This window comes from Leptonotus elevatus, chromosome 16 (genome assembly GCF_054856555.1).
Source record: "Leptonotus elevatus isolate MCC_2025b chromosome 16, RoL_Lele_1.0, whole genome shotgun sequence".
Classification (NCBI taxonomy): domain Eukaryota; kingdom Metazoa; phylum Chordata; class Actinopteri; order Syngnathiformes; family Syngnathidae; genus Leptonotus; species Leptonotus elevatus.
In genome coordinates, this window is record NC_141254.1 from 4117559 (window position 1) to 4139626 (window position 22068).

The 22068-nt window shown below is 39.2% G+C and overlaps 1 protein-coding gene across 7 annotated transcripts in view; it reads left to right on the top strand.

Annotated features, from left to right (window-relative positions):
* Positions 1-1237: 1237 nt before the first annotated feature.
* Positions 1238-22068, top strand: part of bbx (BBX high mobility group box domain containing) — a 35487-nt gene continuing 14656 nt past the window's right edge. For 5 of the 7 annotated variants that reach the window (XM_086098315.1, XM_086098317.1, XM_086098320.1 and 2 more), the window contains exons 1-8: positions 1238-1391; positions 2490-2574; positions 7677-7854; positions 11185-11430; positions 11574-11775; positions 11855-11922; positions 16300-16371; positions 19307-19375. In XM_086098315.1, the coding sequence (XP_085954441.1) occupies positions 7690-7854; positions 11185-11430; positions 11574-11775; positions 11855-11922; positions 16300-16371; positions 19307-19375 (822 nt within the window). In that variant the 5' untranslated portion in view covers positions 1238-1391; positions 2490-2574; positions 7677-7689. The remainder of the gene's footprint in view (positions 1392-2489; positions 2575-7676; positions 7855-11184; positions 11431-11573; positions 11776-11854; positions 11923-16299; positions 16372-19306; positions 19376-22068) is intronic. The other 2 variants (XM_086098318.1, XM_086098316.1) reach the window with 2 other exon arrangements.

The following is a 22068-nucleotide window of genomic DNA, read 5'->3' on the forward strand; positions in this document are numbered from 1 at the left end:
AATGGGGTTTATCCACCTAATGACTTTGTGCAACAGCGATTTGTTATTGAAACAAGTAAATGTATTTTTTTGTGATGAAGTAGAAACGACTGTACATTTGTTTTTTGATTGTATGTGGTCACAGACATTGTGTATCGATATATATGACAAGCTTCCATCGAAAGTTTTCCAATTAAGGGAATTTTCTCAAAAAGATGTATCTTTTGGTGTTGTTTTGAAAGATGTTATTTGATGAATATCTGGTTAACTCTATTCTTAACCTAGGGAAAACAATTCTACACAAATGTAAATTCTTGAAGGTAAAACCAAATTTCTGCTATTTTCACGAGTTAGTTTTTTTCAAAGAGCCTTAGACTGATGTAAAATAGGAATGCTATTAAACTTATTTGTACAATTGATAAACACATGTTAGGTGAAAAGCCCTAACTTTTTTTGTACTGTATTTTATTTTATTGTGTATTTTATTTTCATTGTATCCTGGTTCCTCATAGAATTTTGTAGTGCGCTATAACAAAAGCCACCACTTTTTGTATATATTTGTCTTTGATACAGATGTGTATGTTTGAGACAGTTGTTTAAAAAAACAAAAACAAAACGTTTTTCGTCCAGGTGGCCATGTCATCAATATGCGTGCAATGAGATGGCGTAAATAAAGTACAAAATGCGCAAAACCTGTCCTTATCTTGTTGGCTGTTTGTTTGAGTTTGTTACTTCAACTTTTATCACCTCGACTCGAAGAAAACGAAAGTACTGTTCGTAGTTTTCATTCTGTAACTGACAAACTGTCCAAACTATGTTTGTTTGTTTTTATGTGGGTCGTGGTCATTTTATTTCTCGCCTTTGCGGAACATAACATTTATCTTCTCGTACATAACATCATTTAGTTGAGTTTCGTCTCCATCATAGTCAGAAGTGACTCTACTTCCGGTGGGATTTATTAAAAAACAAGATTGTCTACAAAAACATTTATTATTTACCATCATGTAACCCATTGGATTATATAGATACAATGCAGTCAAAACTTCATTGTTTCAAATTAAGTACGGAAATAATCAAGCAAGTTTGGTGGTAATGGTCACGATCGCATACGATCCATATGCTGTGTACAGTACAAATATATTAAAAAATACATTTCATGTAGAAGACCATACATTTTTAAATATTGTACATTTTTACGTTCTCTTGATATATTTTTATTGTTTTATTTGGTAACAAATTACCTTGCTTCCGGATTTCAGTCTTCTGGATTAGTGGAACTTGCCGTTGTGTTGAGTACAGCTCGTGCTGAACTGTTATGATGTGTCAATGAGTTAAAAAAAAAGGAAAGAGAAAAAAAAGGTCGAAGACACTGATAATGAGAGACCCTCGCGGTACTTGACCAGGAAGAAAGGGTAAGTTAAAAATATACAGTTAATCATGGCAAAGGACATGGTCTTTTATCGATTTTCCGGTCAAACTCTGCCGTAACTCATCAGCCTCACGGTTTATCATCGTGAAAACTATCGCTGCTTTGGAGCAATGTCTGGCCTTATCCCTTTGAAAAGCCACTGATTTTGTGTTGTACCGTATTGCATGTATGATGTATTTTCGCTTCTGTCGATAAACTACCGTGTAAAATAATTGCAATGTTTACAACTGCAATCGGTGACATGGTATAACTTGCCCCATCATATGCTCCATGTCCGCATCAGATCTCGCCAAATCCGTGATGAATGTAAAGCAACTGTTGCTAAAGATCACAGTTCGTTAGTGGCTTCTGTATTTAATTTTGAACAAGCTCGCACTGTTCTAATCATTTTGTCTTAACAGTGACACATCCAGTTAGCAGGCTGTAGCGTTAGCAAGCTAACTAGCTACTTTAATTCGTAGTAAGACGGCTGGAACATGGAGCTATGTAGAGCAAAATGCTGCACACAAATCCATATGCATGCACAAACTAGTGCCAGTTTAATTAATAAATACGTGTAACTGTTTTTAAGGTAATGGGATGCATTCAGGGGGATTGCCGTTGGGGCGCTTGACAGTATGAAATGCCTCACTACTATACTTTCTCTCCTCGAAACGAAAGCAAAATGGACTCTTTTCGGCTTGTTTGCGCATGGATCAAATTTTGAAAGGTGATTTGACAAATGCTCAATACAGATGATCAAGACTTTACTCAAGAGGATGTCCGATCTGGTTCAGCTGGGTTGACCCGAGATCTCAGCTAAATCTCAGTAGGATGCTCTCAAGATCTATATTCTATGTTTAGAATGTCTGACATTATAACATGGACTGCATCCCGTGGGCGTTTCAGTTTTGGTCAAAAGGGCAGATTGTATGCACTATTGAAGTGAACTGTAATTAAATCAGACACAGTAGACCACTGTTGTTAGGAATCAATGTGATCGACTATCCATTGTTATAGAATATGTGTTATTAAAGTTAAATTAATTAAAGGGAAATAAATGTTGCACTGAGAACTGAGAACTGTGTTTTGTATGTTATAGGACATCGTCATTGCATGGCAAAAAGGCTTTGGCAGATCCGTCTTCATCACACACAGAACATTTCCATACTTCCATAATTTCATCTGTAAGTACTGGATTTCCATTTAACATTCTTAAAGACAAGCACTGGCATCAAGTTCAGTTTTTTTTTTTTTTTTTTTTTTAAGAATATTGCACCTGACCAAACCCAGAAAACAGGTGATTCGTGACTGTCGTTACCTGGGCTCTTAGGCACTGTGATGTCATTTTCGGTTGACAGCAAGTGGCAGTACAAGGCAGATTGTCAAACCCTCGAGATGGATAAAAACGGGTGGACCTTTCTACTTCATTCATAGCCCACAAACGCAATATTAATCAGAGTACCGTTTTTAGACTAGTAGGGGTACACAGAACATACTGTAAATATTTTTTTCATTGGCTCCCCCTTTACATATACAATGCTTTATGTATGTGTCAGTTTTACAGTTAATTCTAGGAGTTACAAATTAATCGCTTCCTCTTGTTTGGAAAGCTGTTCACTTTCTACAGAATGGCACTTTTAGGGAGGGCACAATAGTGTACAATGTTGAAGGTTGAACACGAAGAAACACTTTACTTTGTTCAAACTTACAGTTGCATTTGTCTCCATTGTTCGTTTGCTGGAAAGAAGACAGCGCTTGTTTTTAAAGATTTAAACAGTTGCTATTTTATTTTAATTATCATTACTTTAAGCCTTATTGAGACTGTTGTGTTGGTACCTTATATGTCCCAATTTGGTCATCTTAAAACCCCTTCGGACCAATGGATGATTGCAGTGGACATGACATATTTGCGTGTCTAAACCAATAAAACGCTTCTGGTTCATGATTAGAGCTGTCAAAATTAAGCGACAAGTGATCAACTATCAAATTAATCGACAACTATTTTAATATTCGAGTAATCGTTTGGACACATTTTTTATTTAAAATTATCCAAATCCTCTGATTTCAGCATATCAACAGTAATTGTTTATTGATATCTGCAGTCCTTCATGAAAGAAGACTGATTATCGTCTGTGTTTAATCAAAATAAGACATTTGTAAACATCTTTTTTTACTTTGGAAAACAATGACCGAACCGGTAACATAGTACATCAATCCCAATTTTAATCACTATACGAATACGAAGTACGAAATAAACACCAATCACTGGTTAACATAAACAGTAATTAGGGGAAAACATGCTTTTGTAATACACTTGCATGCTAAATTAAAATGATTAATTCATTGAATAATCAATAGATTAATCGATTCTAAAAATATTTGTTCGAGACAGCACTATTCATGATTGGATCCTAGCTAAAGCAATTTGATTTGCATGACATTTATGTTAAAAAATTTACGTATTAGCCTGGTAAGTTTACAACACGTTACAGCCATTCTATCCTGGCGTCCACTTTGACAAATAAAAACATGAGATAACCCCAATTTTTTTTCTCATGTTGTTCTTATGTCTAAAAAGAGTCCACATCAGTTGTTTGCCCAGCAGAAAAAATGCGGGTCTGAAGTGGTTAATATTTTTTCTAAAATCTATACTATTATTTGGGTTCCACGTACAAGTGGACAAAAATGCTGGTACTCCTCTGGTAATGAAAGAAAAATATTACTTGAATACATTTAAGAAAGAATATAAACACATTTTGAAAATTAATCTAACACAATCAGGCATTACTTTTGAATTGTCACTCAATGCTCAACAGAATTATTTAACAAAACATACTAATGAAACAGGCCTGGACAAAAAAGATGGTACTTGTAACTTAATATTTTGTTGCACAACCTTTTGAGGCAATCACTGTAATCAACTGCTTTCTGTAACTGTCAACAAGACTTCTGCACCTGTCAACAGGTATTATGGTTTCTCCTTGTTAGCAAACTGCTCCAGTTGTTCCAGGTTTGAAATGAGTCTTTTCCAGATGGCATGTTTCAGCTCCTTTCGCAGATGTTCAATGGGATTTAGATCTGGGTTCATAGAAGGCCACTTCAGAATAGTCCAATGTTTTTGTTTTTAAGCCTTTCTTGGGTGTTTTTGGATGTGTGTTTTGGGTTGTTATCCTGGTGTAAGACTCAAAACCTGTGACTGAGACCCAGCTTTCTGACCCTAGGCAGCACATTTCTCTCCAGATTGCCTTGATAGTCTTGAGATTTCTTCTAGGTCGTACCTTGCACAGATTCAAATAACCTTGTGCCAGAAGTAGCAAAACAGCCCCCATAACATAATCCAGCCATGTTTCACAGTAGGGACAGTGTATTTTTCTTGGTATGCTTCATCATTATTACATCTATGAACCGAGAGTTGATGTGGCTTACCCCCCAAAAAATAGCTCAAATTTTGTCTCTGTACAAAAGAACATTCTCCTCAGGACTTAAAGTATTCCGGCACCATGCCTGATCTCCAGCCATTGACTGATTCATGATCCGCCAAGTTAACCTGTAGCTTGACATTTATTTCCGAGTGGTCTTGATCCAAGCCAATGGTTGTTTCACCGAAATGAGATCAGAAAAAAATAGAGAATAGATTGATTGACAACGGTCTTAAAAAAAATGGTGCTGGGCAGTGATATAAAAAATAGGTGGAGATGAAAAGCCTTTTGGGAGCTGGTGCCAGAAACTAAGAGACCCAGGTACTTCTTTCTGTGTGTTGTGCTTAGAAAAGCTGATGTATACCACTCGCGGAAAAAAGTTCTATGATGTCACAAAGGAGATGTCGGCCATAAGTCATGGCAAGTTTATTTCTATAACCAGAAGGTGGCAAATCCATGTCCAGAATGTAAAAACCCTGCCACATTTTGGCTTTCGCCCCTGATGCTAGCTAGCTTACTAGCTCCCTAGCTCCTGGGGCTAAAGCCAAACTGTGGCAGGTTTCTACTTTCTGGACGTGGATTTGCCACCTCTGTCTATAACACATTTCATATGCAAGGTTTCATACACTGTTCTTTACACAAGCAGATGCAACATCTACAAGCATCAATAAACACAACAGCTAACAATATTCAGACGCAAAGCAAAGACAACAAAAGTAGCTTACAAAAATTAAAAGACTAACAAAACTAAAATAACCTACATTGACAATGTTAAAACACATTAACAGTAAGCTTGAAAAACAGTAATAGTATAGAAACAGGAGTAGTTTTCTAAAATAATTAAAAGAAGAAAAAAAAACATGATTTAAAAATGTTTAAAAGACCTTAATCAAAGGTCAAGGAAAAAAGTTTTTAACCTGGATTTAAAATAATTTACAGTCGGGGCTGACTTCACTTCTGTTGGCAGCTTATTCCATTTCTGTGCAGCATAACAGATAAATACAGTTTTACCATGCTTACTTTGAACTCTGGGTTCCACTAATTGACCCAAGAATGCAGATCTTAGAACCCTTCTGGGTTTTTATTCAATTAGCATTTCCAGAGGTGGCAAATCCAGGTCCAGAAAGTAAAAACCCTGCCACAGTTTGACTTTAGCCCCTGGTACTAGCTAGCTAGCTACCATGGTGCTCGTTTACCTGCTAGGGAGCTAGCTAGCTAGCTAATACCAAGGGCTAAAGCCAAACTGTAGCAGGGTTTCTACTTTCTGGACCTGGATTTGCCACCTCTGGCATTTCATGACTATATTCAGGATGATGATTTATAGACCAGTAGCATAATTTCAAAATTAAGCCTTTGTGACTGGACAATGATTTGTTCTGATGTATTTGTTTTGGTCAGAAACCAAGCTGCAGCGCTTTGAATGAGCTGCAACTATCAGATGTTCTTTTGAGAGAGTCCAGTCAGCAGACCTTTAGAATAATACGAGTCTGCTGGAGATAAGAGCATGGATAAGCTTCTCTTGGTCTGTTTGGAGCATGCAGTCCTTCAGTCTGGATATGTTTTTCAGCTGTTAAAAGGCTGTTTTAGTGATTGATTTGATATGATTGCTGAAAGTCAGGTCTGCGTCTATTAGCACCCCAAGATTACAAACTTAGGCTTTAGTTTCTAAAGACATTGACTCGAGGTGTTTTCTTAACAGCAATCCTCTTTTCTTTATTGCCGAAAACAATTACGTCGGTTCTGTCTTGGTTTAACTGAAGGAAATTTTGGTTCATCCAGTTGTTAATTTGCTCTAGACAGTGACACAATACGTTAGTTGAAATGCTGTAATTTGGAGACATTGATAAATACAGATGTATGTCATCATTAAGCATATGAAGCATTTAACCAAAGATAACATATACAGACTTAACAGAAGGGGTCCAAGGACTGACCCTTGAGGGACTGCACATGTCATGGCCATTTTATCAGATTCAAAATTTCCAATGGTCACAAAGTAACTCAATTCCTCCAAGTAGGACCGCAACCACTTTTGGATTGTTCCATTAATTCCCACCCAAGTTTCCAGCCTGTTCATCAATATATTATGATCAATTGTATCAAATGCCATTAAGATGAGCACCGATACCTTCCTTCAGTGTTCAATCTTATATAATTTAGTACTTTAAGCAGAGCTATTTCAGTAGTGTGATGAGATCGGAAACCTGACTGGAATTGATCAAACAGCCAGTTTGAGTTCAAACTGTCATATCAGCCTTTCCCACACCATGTTAATATTTGCCCAAGTAAACTGGCCGCCGGTCAAGAAGTTTCCAAGAAAATTTACCGTAATTTCCGGACTATAAATTGCTACTTTTTCAGATTTTTTTTTTTTTTTTTTTGGTCACTCTAAAACTCATTCACTCCAAGGTCTAAGCCTTTTTTTTACTGAAGCAACCCCCTTCACTCCCAGCTGTTTTTCTGGATTTTGCAAGGCCCACAGAATATTGTGTTCTATTGCTATGAAAACATGAAATCTACTAAAAGAATGATTAGCGTCTCTGCTTTCATCAGGAAAAAAAAGTATATTTCTATCTGTTTCCGTTTTGCAGCAATTAGACTCACAAATTTCAACGCTATCTCCCGTGTGGTTCTGGATTAGTAATTTATCCTGCTAATTGTATTCATTTTATTTATCAGTTATCCAAAATAGTTATTGATTAATTTGATAGGCTATTAGTTGTCGGTTAATCCATTGATCGTTGCACATCAACTTGGAATGAATTATGGTTGGAATGTTTTTCTTTTATAGCCTCATTATCAGTATTAATTGCCTGAGCACTCCATTCACTGCCTTAAGCAACAATGTACAAATCTGTTGTTTTTAGGTGTTCTGTTACCATGAAGGGTGAAGAAGGGTGTAAGGAGCCCCCTACTGTTGGGGACGCCACTGGAAAGCGGCCCAAGCGTAAGTGCCTGCAGTGGCACCCGCTACTCTCGAAAAAGGCACTGGATTTCTCAGAGGATGAGGAGGAGGAGGAAGACGATGAAGAGGAGCTGGCCGAGGTGATTTTGTGTTTTTTTTGGTGTGCATTTTATTAGAGCTGAACAATGAATTGCATTTTCAGTAGGGATGCTCCAATCGATACTTGGATCGGGTATCGGCTCTGATATTGAAAAATGAATTGGATTGGGTATGTGTGAAAATGGTCGCATTTCACAGAAGCTTATCTATCCAGGGTTTGTGCTCCCCTTTCATCACGTCGCCAATGACAAGGTGAAACGGGGAATGGCGAAGTAAATATTTCCCACGCTTGCCACATTGGCGTGGCCAATTTGTCTGTCAAAATTTCACTGGGGGAACATCGCTATACCAGGCACAAGTGTCCCTATGCAAAGACAAAAAAAAACATGGTCGTGTGCAAATGGACTATATGTCACGGAGGAGGCGGGACTTCCGATTTCCGGGTTTTCCCCCATCAACTTTGTTTCTGTTTCAGGTTTGTGACGTGTGGGCCGCGTTCCAGTACTTGCGCTTCCGCCTTTGTGCCCCTCGGTTGCGCGTTCCCGTCGACCGGTGCGAGGCTGCGAGCGTATAGTGTCTGTCTCAATGTCCGAAGCATTTCAGATAGCCAAGACATCCTCCCGCTGATGAGCGGGAGCGCGCGGTTGGGGGGGCGCAGGGGTGGGGGTGCGGCCAGCAGTGGCCAGAAACGGCGCTGATGTGTAAAACCCCGAAGTCGGAAGTCCGTAGCATCTATCCCATTATACTAAAATGTGGGACCTTACATATTCAAAATTAGGGGTGTCAGGCAATTAAAAATGTTCTCGTAATTAATCACATGACGTCAAATTTAATTCGTGATTAATCGCAAGTTTCATATCTGTTCTAAATGTACAATAAAATGTGCAATTAAATATTTTTTTTCATACTCTTGTTGGCCGGACACGACGCTGATTTGTAAAAGTCGGAAGTCCGTGTCATCTACCCCATTGCATACAGTAATCCCACATCCTCGAGGCGGCCAGTGACACACATGATTGATTGTTTACATCTGCTGGTGGCGGCATGCTGATGCTGGCAAGCGTTAGCATGTAACCCGTTCTGTTGCGACCTGAAGAAGGATGAAAACACGAATATTTTGTCGGTTTCTGCAACTATATCGCTTCCGAGTCACGTAAAACAACTTTGAATTACCCCCTGGGCCCCTTCAAATGTTGGGGGAAAAATACAGAGTATGAAAGATTTTACCAGTCCAGGACACGGACCCTCGTCAAATCTTAGTGATTTGGCAACGACCCCTGGCTTTGACGAGGGCTGGATGTATATACGTAGCAGGGTTATTTGCAAACGGGACATATTTTTCTGCGGCTTGCCCTGTCATCCACACGTCCGCGGGGATTTTTTTTTCATTACAAACGAAGGTTTCTAAAAACTCTAGCCAAAGTGAAGATTTGCGTATTTCTCCGGCTTCGCGGTCGCGTGTGTCCGTTAGTAAACGAAGTTTTACGTCGTCCTCTACACACATCACTCAATCACATACCTCAAGTTGTTAAAAAAGAAGAAAAAAAGGCGGCGTGAATTCACTTCCTCACTGGGGAGACCATGTTTGTATGTGTGGTGAGTGGGAGAAAAAGTTGAAAAAAAAAAGAAGTGAAGCTTTTTAAGATTTTGTATTTATCCTCTTTGTTTTCCTCTATGCTCCCTTAATGATGTACTCATTGTCTGTTTACAAGTATTTTTTTTTATTAATAAAAAAGTCTTGTGTGCGCTGACAGCACTGATCCACATATAAACAGATTAGCGGCTGACAGTCCGTGCTTGTGTGACGTATGGTGAAGTGACGTCAAGAGATGAGCAGTATTTGGCTGCCACCTCGAGGCTTGGCATGCATCTCATTGTAGGCCCAATTTGTGGAAGTGGCGTCGCCTGACGGAGGCATGCTCTGATTGGATAGGATTTGGGTAACAGTTGCCACCTTAAGGTCTGGAATTGTTATGAACGTACTTAAAAATGCATTAATGCGGTTAGCTGTGGATGTTTTCTTTTCTACAAACGTGATGGTGTGGACACTATTTTTTTTCTAAACCCAGAGGAGGGAAATATCCGTTTTTAAAAATACCTTGCTATGTGTGTATATGGCCGGTGCGGGGCCCAGTGGTTGTCCCTTGGCGCTGCCGTGGCCTGGAGGGCCCTGGGGGGTCGTACTTGCTCTGTCCTGTCCGGGGTCGACGGCTCCCCTCTTTGGTGGAGGTTTTCATGCATGCCAGATCCACCACACCAGCATCTACCGAAATTCAAAAACAATCTGCTTCTTCCTCTGGTCGTTGAATCGGTGGAAGCTGATGTCTGTGGATCTCACTCTGCTTCATCTATCCTTCCTTCCTTTCCTCAGTTTTTCCTTTGGTCTCTTGAGGTCTCCCTAATTTGTTGGAATTTAGATGTTTCTGGGGTTGGTGAAAGATTCTGGTTGGTAACCCGGTGGGTAGTAGGTGATGTCTGGTCGGTGCTGGATTTCACTTTCCTGTCTTTTCTTTGATCCTTCCTCGGGTCTCCTGACAACCTCACTACTCTAGCTTGTTTCTGAAGTATTCATTTTAGGTGAACGGTATGGGATTTTTTAATACGTTTTAGGTGAATTAATGAGTACACACTCACACGCACGCACATATGCACACACACACACACACACACCCGCACATGCACATGCACATCCTCACGCACATCACCGAATGCTTTATTTTTTAACACTATACTATTCTTTTTGTGAAGTATAACGTAACCTTGTAAATATATAAAATAAAATAAAAAAGCCTCTTGCATTTTCATTCTTCATTTTCAAACTTAAGCATTACATTACCCTCTTTATCTAATTTAATTTATTTTATGTTATTTTCACAAGTCTGGGGACTAAGTGGGCAAACCTGGGACCTCAGAGTTTATATTTTGTGCTGTGTCATATAGAAATCAACTCCGTCAATGACTTATGTTTACACCAAACCTGTGTGGCAGAATTATATTGTCATGGTGAATGCTTGCCAAACTGCACGTCAAAATATTTATTAAGTTTTTAAACCTGTAATTGTAGTACACAAACTGTCTTTCCTATTAATCGATGCTTCATTTACCTTTACCTTAATATCCTATAATGCATATTCAATACATCTGATATTGTTTGTTGTATTACATTTTTTTGAAAAATACGTTAGAAAAGGACCTTGAAAAACAATCATAAATCAAATTGCAATGCGCATTTTGAGGGGGGATCACAATTACATTATTTTCCCAAATCATTTAGCCCGACATTTTATTGAAAAACTCTGACATAAATGCTATTGAAAACAAGTTTTGTTATTTTTTTATTATAAATTAATCTTAGGATGTATTATTTTTAGCAACCACTGCAGTGTGGCCAGGGCCAGGTGTCTCAAGGCCGGTGCGCAAGCTCACCAGAGGACCCAAATGAACAACGAGCTCGTCGGCCGATGAATGCCTTTCTTCTCTTCTGCAAACGCCATCGCTCCCTGGTGCGACATGAACACCCTCGTTTGGACAACCGAGGAGCCACCAAGATCCTGGCTGACTGGTGGGCTGTGTTGGAGCCTGCAGAGAAGCTTAAATACACTGATATGGCCAAGGAGGTGAGAACTGCCTGTTCATCATAGACAAGCATATATTATAAATTGATATACAACATTTGCACTTTTGGCACGTTTTAATCTTTTTTTTACATTTGACGGTTTACAAAAATACTTTGGATTTCTATTTCTTCCTGTGATTGCAGTACAAGGAGGCCTTTATGAAGGCACACCCAGACTATAAATGGTGTCCTACCACCAGCAAACCAGTTAAGAGACCATCGTGTCAGACGGTTTGTAGCTCTCGCAAAAAAGTGTGGTCCTTTACTTCAAATATATCCAAGGACTCATCCACTTGCAAAAAAATGCCCAAAACTGATGTCCCACAACTGAACTTTGCAATGGCCGGTATGCATAAATAACACTCAAAGGATTCGTTTGTCTGTGTATATACTAAGGCATTTCTACCACTGTGTGTCATTATCAGATCCAACTAAGATGGGCGGCCTCAGTATGCTGCTGTTAGCTGGAGAACATGCCCTAACAAACCGAGAGGTAAGTTACTAGTGGTGCAACGGATCACAAAAGTCACGGTTTGGATCGGATCACTGATTTGAGTCACGGATCGGATCGTTTTTCGGATCAGCAAAAAAATGAAAAGAAAAGAGAAATAGTACTTTGTCTTCATATATTTTGTAAAGCGCTTTTTCCATTAAATACATTTAAAAAATCAATTCAAATTGTCTCATATAGCCAATTAGGATTTAGTGTCTTCATTTATTTTGTAAAACGCCTTTTCCATAAAAAAAATATATATATTCAAAATGTCTAATATAGCCGTTTAGGATTTAGGAACACAACTTTAAGTGCAATATAAGGCAGAAACATTCTTATTTTTACATAGTCCATGTGTAAAATAACAAGGTATTAATGGCTTAAAGTTGTATTCCTATAATCTAAACAGCTAAGTTTGACATTTTGAGTTGATTGTTTTTCTTTTTTAATGGCCTTTTAAAAGTGTTTTATAAAATAAATGAAGACAAACATCTATTAATCTTTTTTTTTTTTTATATATAATGAAAAGATGTGCAATTTGACGCACATACCCTTCCTTTAAACATGGAGAGTGAATTACGAAGTAGCCTTTGTCCAAGATATTGAAAAATAATTCAAGTAAGCTGTCAAATTTACCAGCCGGCAGCCAGACACTCGTTGGCCATGCTAACAGGTAGCCGCTAGCCACTTACGTCGGAGACTTTTGCCGTATCATACAATGACGGCGTAATTAATTAGCTGTTTCTTGGCGTCCTAAATTAGCAATTGAACATGAGTTCAGGATAGTGTTGTGTTGATGTTGGTCGCAACTTTAATGTCAATCAAAACTACGAACGTCTAAAAGGGAAGTCAAGCTAGCCATCATGCCACGATGTGGGCCAACTTCAAAGTAAAAGTGTACTAAGGCTATTTAAATTACCGTCAATCTATTACTGTATTTGATAAACTTCATTTTGAAGTTAGGCTTACTTAGCGTGTTACGTTGAGTATGTTTCTGCTTCCTTGACATGTCAGAATGGTATCGACTGTGAATGTGCACTTTGTTTTTTGTTTTTCCCCAATCAACCAATCCGCGGATCAGGCGTGATCCGAACTGTGGGGCCTGATCCAAACCGACCACGGTATTAATGATGTTCCGTTGCACCACTTTAAGTTAATCTTTAACCCATTTTGGCCGGGAGCGCATTGCCGCGCTTCTGCCATTACGGCTGGGGACGCCGTGGCGCTCTTCTGCCTTTGGGGCCGGGAGGGCGGATGTGTCGTTTTGTTTTGTTTTAACCAGTTCTCGGTAGGGATGGGTACCAAAAACAGTACTTTTTTTGGTATGGGCTGATTTGTGTCGGTACTACCGAGCACCGATTCACGTAAAATCCAACGGTGCCATGTTTCGGTTCTGAAGCACGTCGTTTTAAGTTGTGACTGTGCAGGAGTATATGAGTTGATGATTTTCCATGGCGCACTTCAACGCAACATTATTCGTACCCGGCATATTGACGCCACCCACTCGCGCCGGATTTCACGTGCAAAGAACAAGACTGAGGGCGCGGTTGGGGCTCGCTGGAGCCCGGGCCGAGAGCCGCGGGGGCGGCTGACGGTGACGACGGGTGGTCAGCAGGTGCTTGCGGCCAAAATGTAGCAAGCATTACAGACTACGTTGGGTACATTCAAATGATTAATTTCGACACAATTATTCTCCTTGTTCACGACGTCCTCTTCGAACTGTCCTATTTTTTATTTTTTATATATTTGTGTCCAACGTGGGTTGGTACTTTACGTTCTGGAAAAACAACTGGACAAGAAACGAAGATAACAAATTATTAATTTATATATTTACTGTTTAACTTTGTTCCTTGTGTTGTTCATTGCACAGAACTTTGCTTCACTTTGTTTTTTGTAATATTAATGTATGTGTATTAGTTATTATGCTGTCCTCGCTCCGAAGCTTCTAGATTTCACCAGCTGGACAGAGAGTTAACGATGTTCCAAATAACCAGACTTCGTTTTCCTTTTTGCTGTTTATTTGAACTATGGCCTCTGACCATTACCCTCTTTAGGTCGTCGTAGAACTAAAAAAAACAAACCCCAATGTGTATTAGCTAACTATACACGACACACTCTCATGCTAGTAGCTAGTTACATTGCTCAACAGTCTCTTATCTCTAATAACTGTCCTAAATTAACTAAAATGAAAACACAGTGTTATTTTCTTAACAGAATAGTTATACTTTAGTAATTGTACGTTATACCTTTATTTATTTTCAACTATTACTCTGTGGCTCATTTGTTTTCAATTGTAGTTTTTTTTTTCCATTTGTCAAGTTTTATATATTGAAAAGTAATTGTTAAATTGATTTAAAAAATACTGTTAAATAAACAGTGATGAACATTTATTACCACCCAAATAAATAAATAAATAAAATTTGAGAGAGAAAAAGGAAAGAGTACAAAAGTACCTAAAATTGGTACCATTGAGTACCGGCATTGATTCCCAGGTACAGAGAATTTAAACAGAACCGGTTCAAATGTGAAAGGTACCCATCCCTAGTTCTCGGTCTCTTGGCCAATGGAGTTGCATCGGAGTGTGCATGTGGGGGTGGCATTTCCTGGAGTTTTGTTTGGGTGACGTATTGTCGGGACTTGTTTGTGGACAATGGGGATGTTGAAAGTTTCGATGGCTTTGTGGCGAAATGGACGGCGAGTGGTTTCCGCTCGGATCTCCGAGGTTATTGCAACTGCGCTCCAGTGTTGAAGGTAAATATACCCACAGATGAAACGCAGTTGTGGTAGCCTCGGGCAATCGAGTGGTGATTGTTCGTCGTCCATTCTGTTGCAAAGCCATCGGAGTTATCAGCATCCTCATTGTCTGCAGACATATGTCTTGGCAGTGTGTCGCTATCAGCTGGTGCTGCTGGTTCGGGGTGCTCACGGCTCACCTGTTTTCTGGGTTTGGTCAGCAAACTAAGCCATGATTAGTCGTTACTGGTTCCCTCGGCATATCTGATGCCATCTTCACTCGACAGCAAGTGGCAAAATGAGTTTTTAAAAGTATTGTTCATGAAAAATAAAAGTTATCACATTAATTATAGACAAAATATTATCTTCTTACTGTTGAAAATGCCTCAATAAGTCGTGTATCCCTTTTAAGTCAGGCATGTTATTGAACAGAGTCCTAAAAAGGGCTAGATTTCAGTCCGTTGGCTTTTCATGGCGGTCTGCAGTTACGACCGTGTACATGATAACGTACTGTATGTGGCACCAGGGCTGGACTGGCACAAAAAGTCGGCCCTGGCATTTGACTTAAACCTGCCGGCCCTACCCAGCCCGACTCCTGACCACCCCTGCCTAACACATGGTTCTGCCACTGAGATTGACTGATTTTGGTTCAGTTTACTGTCTATATTCGAAAATGGATTAATGGACTAGCCTATCTAAATTGTGGGCCTGTCTCTTGTGGTAAAAATGGAGGAAAATAATAATTAAAAAGCACTGCATCAGCCCAAAAGACGCCGGCCCACTGGGCATCTGCCAGATGGCCAGCCTTGTGTGGCACCAAAGGACAATTTTGGGAACGTAATTAGCCCTGGTGGTGCTTGCAGCTAGCTTGTGTCGGACACAATGGGTCGACCGCCGCTTACCTTCCACAGCTGTGGCCTGCATGTGGTCGTCCCATGATTTGGGCTCCCGTCACTTGTCACCTTCTGCTTTGCACTTGCAAGCTTTACTAGCTTCTCCCGCTAGCCGCTCTTGTTAGCCACTCGATCCAGCCTATGGCTCGGGCTAACTCCCAGTAGCTGCTCTTGTTAGCTGCTTTGGCTAACAGTTGCCAAGTCGCCGTTGCCCGCCAAAATGCTCGTTCGCTTATGCCAAATAATTGGTGGTAGGCTTGTGAAGTTTGGTCTCTCTGAGTCACCATAGTGTGCGTGCTTCGAAATGTTCGTGCTGCGGCTGCTTTCTATGATATAGCGACATCTAGTGGTGAACATTTACACACAGTGCCTTTAAATGACTTAATCTGAAAATAGGTCTCTATGCAAAAAGTCCTCTGCTCAGTTGTCCATGGTACTTTCAAAAGGAGTTATTGAGATTCCCTTTGCTATCCCTTCTTTTCAAATAATTTGAAAAATGAGATAAATAGCATTATTATGACAATATTTTTTTTTATTGGCCATAGTATGTATAGGTTGCAATGATTTTGTATTTAACTTCTGAGCCATATTTTCCTTGTCATTGTGAGTTTTTAGTTGGACCTTACAAAACTGGTCAGAGTCTCCACAGTATACATTAATTTTCATTGCAGAATGTTGAAGCAGCCTATTTAATTCAAATTAAAGGCCTTTGAATTTTTGTACACTATAACTCCAACATCTATCTCTCCAGAGCCCTTTGATCACGAAATCCAGTTTACCGGATAAAGCCAAGGAAGGGAGATCTTTTCCAGAAAAAGAGCAGGTATGTTCTTAGACCAAGTCATCCTCTTATATTCGTGAAGAGAAATTAGTAATTCAGCAAACAAAAATAATTTGGAAATAGTAATTGAGAATAGGTGTCAAATAGTAGATGAAATGCAAAATAAGCTGTGTGTTTGAACCAGAATGTTGGGTATGTATGTTTTCATACCTAAACTCCACATTTTGATAAATAATCCTACCATGATATTGGCTATTTAGTCATTCTTTTGTGTGTTGTCGGTTGTCTTTGATTTGGTGCTTGCTTTTGTTTTTGCCTCCTTTGAATTTGAATTTCACCATCACACTATTAGGCAGCAATTTAAATATATGCACTTTGTTAGTGGTTTGTTGTTGGAATCAATACACATTTTGAGGGAAATTGCTTGAATGCTATTTTATGAGCTGACAAATCTTTTATTAATAACAACACTGCATTCTGGGGGTATGTTAGTGGAAAGTCTTATACTACGTTTACGCCAAAAGCGCGGGAAGCGTTATGCCTTGCTTCCTTCGCTAGCGTTTCAGCGCAGGAGTGTTTTTGGAACTCATTACGCTCATTAATGCGTTTGTGCACACCGGAGAGGGGGAGGCGTGTCGCTTGGTGAACAACTACTGTACAGCGCTCTAGAGAGTCAACAAACGAAATCCAGTTCCAGAAAGTAAAAACCCTGCCACAGTTATGCTTTAGCCCCAGGTGCTAGCTAGCTCCCTAGCAGGTAAATGAGCACCCGTGGAGCTTGCTAGCTAGGGAGCTTGCTAGCTAGCAAGGTTGATCTCTTATACTCTGCTGCCGCCTGCTGGCCGTTTTTATAATAACTACGATTGCTTCAACCGCTTTCTTCAGTTCAGAGGCTGCAGCAAAGCCTTCTGTAAAAAATGTATAAATACGTTTTTGAGACACTGGTAGTATTTAAAATATAATGTATTTATACGTTTTGGGGAAAAAATGTGTTAATGGTGACTTGAGCTGGGCCAAAATATGGGGTTTTTGCGATTTGATTTAAAGGCACCAACTAGACCGCGTGGTAAAAATAGCTTACGTTTTTCAAGTTTCATGACCACCATCGGGGGTGAAAACGTGCAAAAATGTGCCCAAGAAGCTTCTAAAGAACATACTTTTTTTTTTTTTCACACGCGCAAATGTTTAAATATGTGCCTGTCTGCTAAAGAATCAGTTGCATGGCTCCAGACTTCCCCTAAATTTGGCTTACATTAATACAATTTAGTGCTAACTGATCAAGTAGGGGTGTTTTTTTTTTTTTGCTTGTTTTTTTTTTACTGCTGGTTGTTTCAGGTCTCGAACACATACATACACCCTACCCCCTACCCCCTCCCTGGTGACCTGGTTGATCAGCCCCGGACTTGGTCCAAGTAACACTACTCCATGTTCTTCCTTAGCCATAGCCACCTTGAGGCCTTTTCTACTGCCGCTGTGCTGTGCCCTATAGCTTGCCTTTTTTGGGCATACGTGCTTTGCAGAGGGTCTGACAAACAAACCCTTACAGGGCTCGACACTGCGACCAATTCACCCGCAAATGCGGCCAACTGTACGACCTGCGCTGGTGAAAAATTTATCCGCGCGAATACATGATTAAATTAGCGGTGCAACGGCTCATCTTTGAGCCAGGATCCATATGCATCACGCTCCGCGGTTTTGGGTTGTAAGTACGTAGTTCGCGAAATGCGCTGCAGAGGCCAACTTCAAAATAAAAGCCTTCCAAGTAATACATTGACGTTGATTAATTAAGGCCAATTAAGGACGCTAAGAAAGTTAATTAGTCTGTGTGATACGACGCAAGTCTCCGGCATTCGCAACTAGCCTCTAACGGCTAGCCGCTAGCGAGCGTATACATTGACAGCGTTCGGCGAGCCAAACAGCAGCTGTATTCAAATGCTGTCTTACACTTCAAACTCAGACAGAAAAAAGTCCATTAATGCATTAACAATTGCATCAATGCATTAATAATTGCAAATATCTAAACAATGTAGCTTTCTATCAACCTATAAAAGCTGGCATACATTAAAAAGAATGATGGGTGTGAAATCACAAATTTTTTCATTTTTTGTTTTTTGTTTTTTTACTGAATTACATTCAATGGTCCAACTAGTCACTTCTGTTCACAATACCTAATCATCTACTAGGCTTTCATCCTCCATTCTAGTTGTTGGTATGTCAATGAATCAAACGACTATATTTCACTGAAGCAAACCCCTTTGCTCTCTGCTGTTTTACTGGATTTTGACAGATTTTGCAAGGCCCACAGAATATTGTGTTCTATTGCTATAAAAACATGAACCTACCAAAAGAATGATTATTCTCTTCTTTCATCAGGAAAAAAATATATTTCTATCTGTTTTTGTTTTGCAGCAATTAGCATTAGAATCTAGCTAAGTTACATCATTATTCACAAATCTGTTGAAAACTGTGGGTAAATTAGCTTTTTTTCAACATGGCCCTGATTGATCTCTTATACTCTGCTGCCACCTGTTGGACGTTTTTGTAATTACTACAATTGCTTCACCCGTTCTATGCAGTTCAGAAGCTACATCATAGCCTTCTGTATGCTCTAGTCTAGCATAAAAAAAACATAAAAAACGTATAAATATGTCTTTGTGACACTTAAAACATTTAAAATAGATATACAGTGTGTGTATATGTGTATATGTGTATATATATATATATATATGTATATGTATATGCATATATATATATATATATATATATATATATATATATATATGGATGGATGGATAGATTTTGGGGAGCAAATAAGTTAAAAAGCATATGGTACAGCCACACTTGAGCTACCAATAGAGGTTAATTCACTGCTACAAACTCAATATCACTGTCATCTTAATACAAAATTTTATGGTAGCATCTGCAAGACAATGGTCATAAAGGAAAGTGGGAGCTAAAACATGTTTTCTTATATTAGCAGTCATCGGGATCTGTGGCGCCAGACAAGAAATCATGCAGACGGTCTCCTCTCTTTCAGCTTGCCGAGGTAATTCTGTTTATTTGGTTTTCATCATTATCTTCACAACAGGTATCAATCAAATTCCCAGCTGTAGCGTTTTAAGGATGTTTGGCTCTATATTGCCAAGTAGAAAATAAACATTATTGTCAAATTTACTCTGTTCAGACAGTATATAGAATACAAGGTGGTATATAGTATACAAGGTGGGTGAAAAGTAGCTAGATATTAGAAAATTCTTATTTTCTGTCATAAAAAAAAAAAAAATGTAACACAAGAAGACGTGTACTAGACACAACCTTGGTTACAGGAGGTCTTGGAGACACTGATTTAGGAGGTTCTCAATAGCCGGGTTTACATGGAGGCTTTTTCCAAATCATTATGAATAAAGATTTCTAGTCACCTGTTTGCATGTGATGTGATCCATTCCTATCTGCCGTTTACATGCTCCAATATGTCAATCAGATAAGCCGCATTACTGTCAATGTGAACATCACATGAATTATCAAGACGGTGTTCATTCATCTATGAGGCACTGTAGTAGTTGTAGTTTTAACACTTTTGTTACAGCAACAACAAGTTCCAAGTACTTTAAAACTTATTCTCTCATCGCAGCCATTTTAAAGTGCAGAAATGACAACGTCAAGACAAAGACCCAAACGCATAATGCTCGTTCGGATTGGTAAAAGGAATGAATATACCATTTCTGTGAATCCAAATAAAATTCCATTCAAATTTGGTCTTTTTATTCTGCTGTAGATGTTTATATGGAGCGTTTTCATTCCATTTGATCATTTGGATTTGTTGTAATCGGAATACATGGGTCCATGTAAACCCGTATTATAGTTAGAGGAAACTGGTTGTTGCAATTGTAGTGAAATATGGAGATTGACTTTCTCCTGGCATTTGAAATTTGACATTTTCCCCCTCAATTTTGAATACCTAGTTATTTCACTCACCCTGTATGTAGGTATGTACGTGAGTAAAGTATGGATGTATATACACATGTACAGTACTATGTACACTAGTACAGGCCAAAAGTTTAGACACACCTTCTCATGCAATGCATTTTCTTCATTTTCATGACTGTTTTACATGGTAGATTCACACTGAAGGCTTCAAAACTATGAATGAACACGTGAAGTTATATACTTAAAAACAAAGGTGAAATAATTGAAAACATGTTTCATATTCTTTTTTTCTTCAAAATAGTCACTCTTTGTGCTGATGATTTTTTTTGCACACTCTTGGCATTCCCTCGATGAGCTTCAAGAGTAGTCACCTGGTGGTCTATTTCACTAAGCAAGTTTAGTGAGAACCCTGGGTCAAGAAACCCTGTAAATGTAGGAAACTCTGCGTCTTCCGTTTCAGAAAGGGAGGTAACTGAAACCAGAGGAAAAGAGGTAACTAGCCTGTTTCATAAAAATAGGTCATTTAAGCTCTTAGTCAGTTACCGTAGTAACAGTGTCCACGAACCTAACCTGGTCGGTAGCAGGTTTTTCACAATGAACCTAGAGTTTTTCTCTGTACCCGCCTCTTTCAGCCACACACGACATTTCATTTCCTCATTCATTCAGTCCGCTGCGATGACTTTTTGCATAAATACGCCTATAGTCTAAAGCGTAAAGTCCACTTTTGTCACGAACATGGCATGTCCCGCAATATTGTGCAGGGAATTAAATATTCATCGTGAGATTGTTATCAAACCGCACATATATATGCTGGCATTTCCGGACAGTTATCTTTTTGAGCGGTACCGTTTCACATCACAGTCCATCACCTACATACAAAACTTAATTTGTCTTTACCTTTGTAACATTACCAGCCGTAGACATGCGCTCAAATCACAGCATATATTGTGTGTTGCGCTCCGTTTTTTTCTTATGTTTGAATAATGTTTTTATATTTCATCTTAAGTCAAGTGCTCTTCTCCCCTGCAGGATTTCACCTAAATTAAATGAATTAATGATTTATTTTCAACAGGTTTCCCCAGTAATATTATTGTGATTGCAAAGGACTACAAATTAAAATGTATGCAAAATGACTCGAGCAGCAACGTTCTCCCACGCCGCCTTCCTCTATGGGGAGCCATTGCGGGGGTTTTCCCCCAAAAAATTCAAATTCGCCATATGATCGCATTTTTTAGTTGAGAGGGGTAAAAAAACGCCTGAGCAGAGGGCGGCACCACGATCTGCTTCCCCGTTGCCATGGTGACTCGTCGAATTGTGGCTCCATTGATGTGGACTTTTTAGTGTAGTGGCAACGCAAGGTGAAACTTCTCTGCGTTGATAAAACTACCTCAAATCAGCTGTTCTGGACCCGAAAACGCAGAGTTTCCTCTCTCAGTGTATGTCAACTCGCTGTTCAGGGTTGGTCCCAGTGTTTGTTGAACATGCTTTTTGAAATGGACCCCTGAAATGGTTTTCCGACAGGATTGAGGGACTTCCCAGAGGTGAGAGTGCCAAGAGTGTGCAGAGCAGTAATCAGAGCAAAGGGTGGCTATTTTGAAGAACCTAGAATCTAAAACATGTTTTCAGTTATTTCACATTTTTTGTTAAATGCATAACTCCACGTGTTCATTCTTAGTTGTGATGTAATAATGAATAATGAGAATGAAGCAAACAAATGGAATGAGATGTGTGTGCGTGTGTGTCCAAACTTTTGGCCTTTAACGTATGTTGTTTTTGCTTGGTAGTTGAAATTAGTGACGAAAGCACATTTTT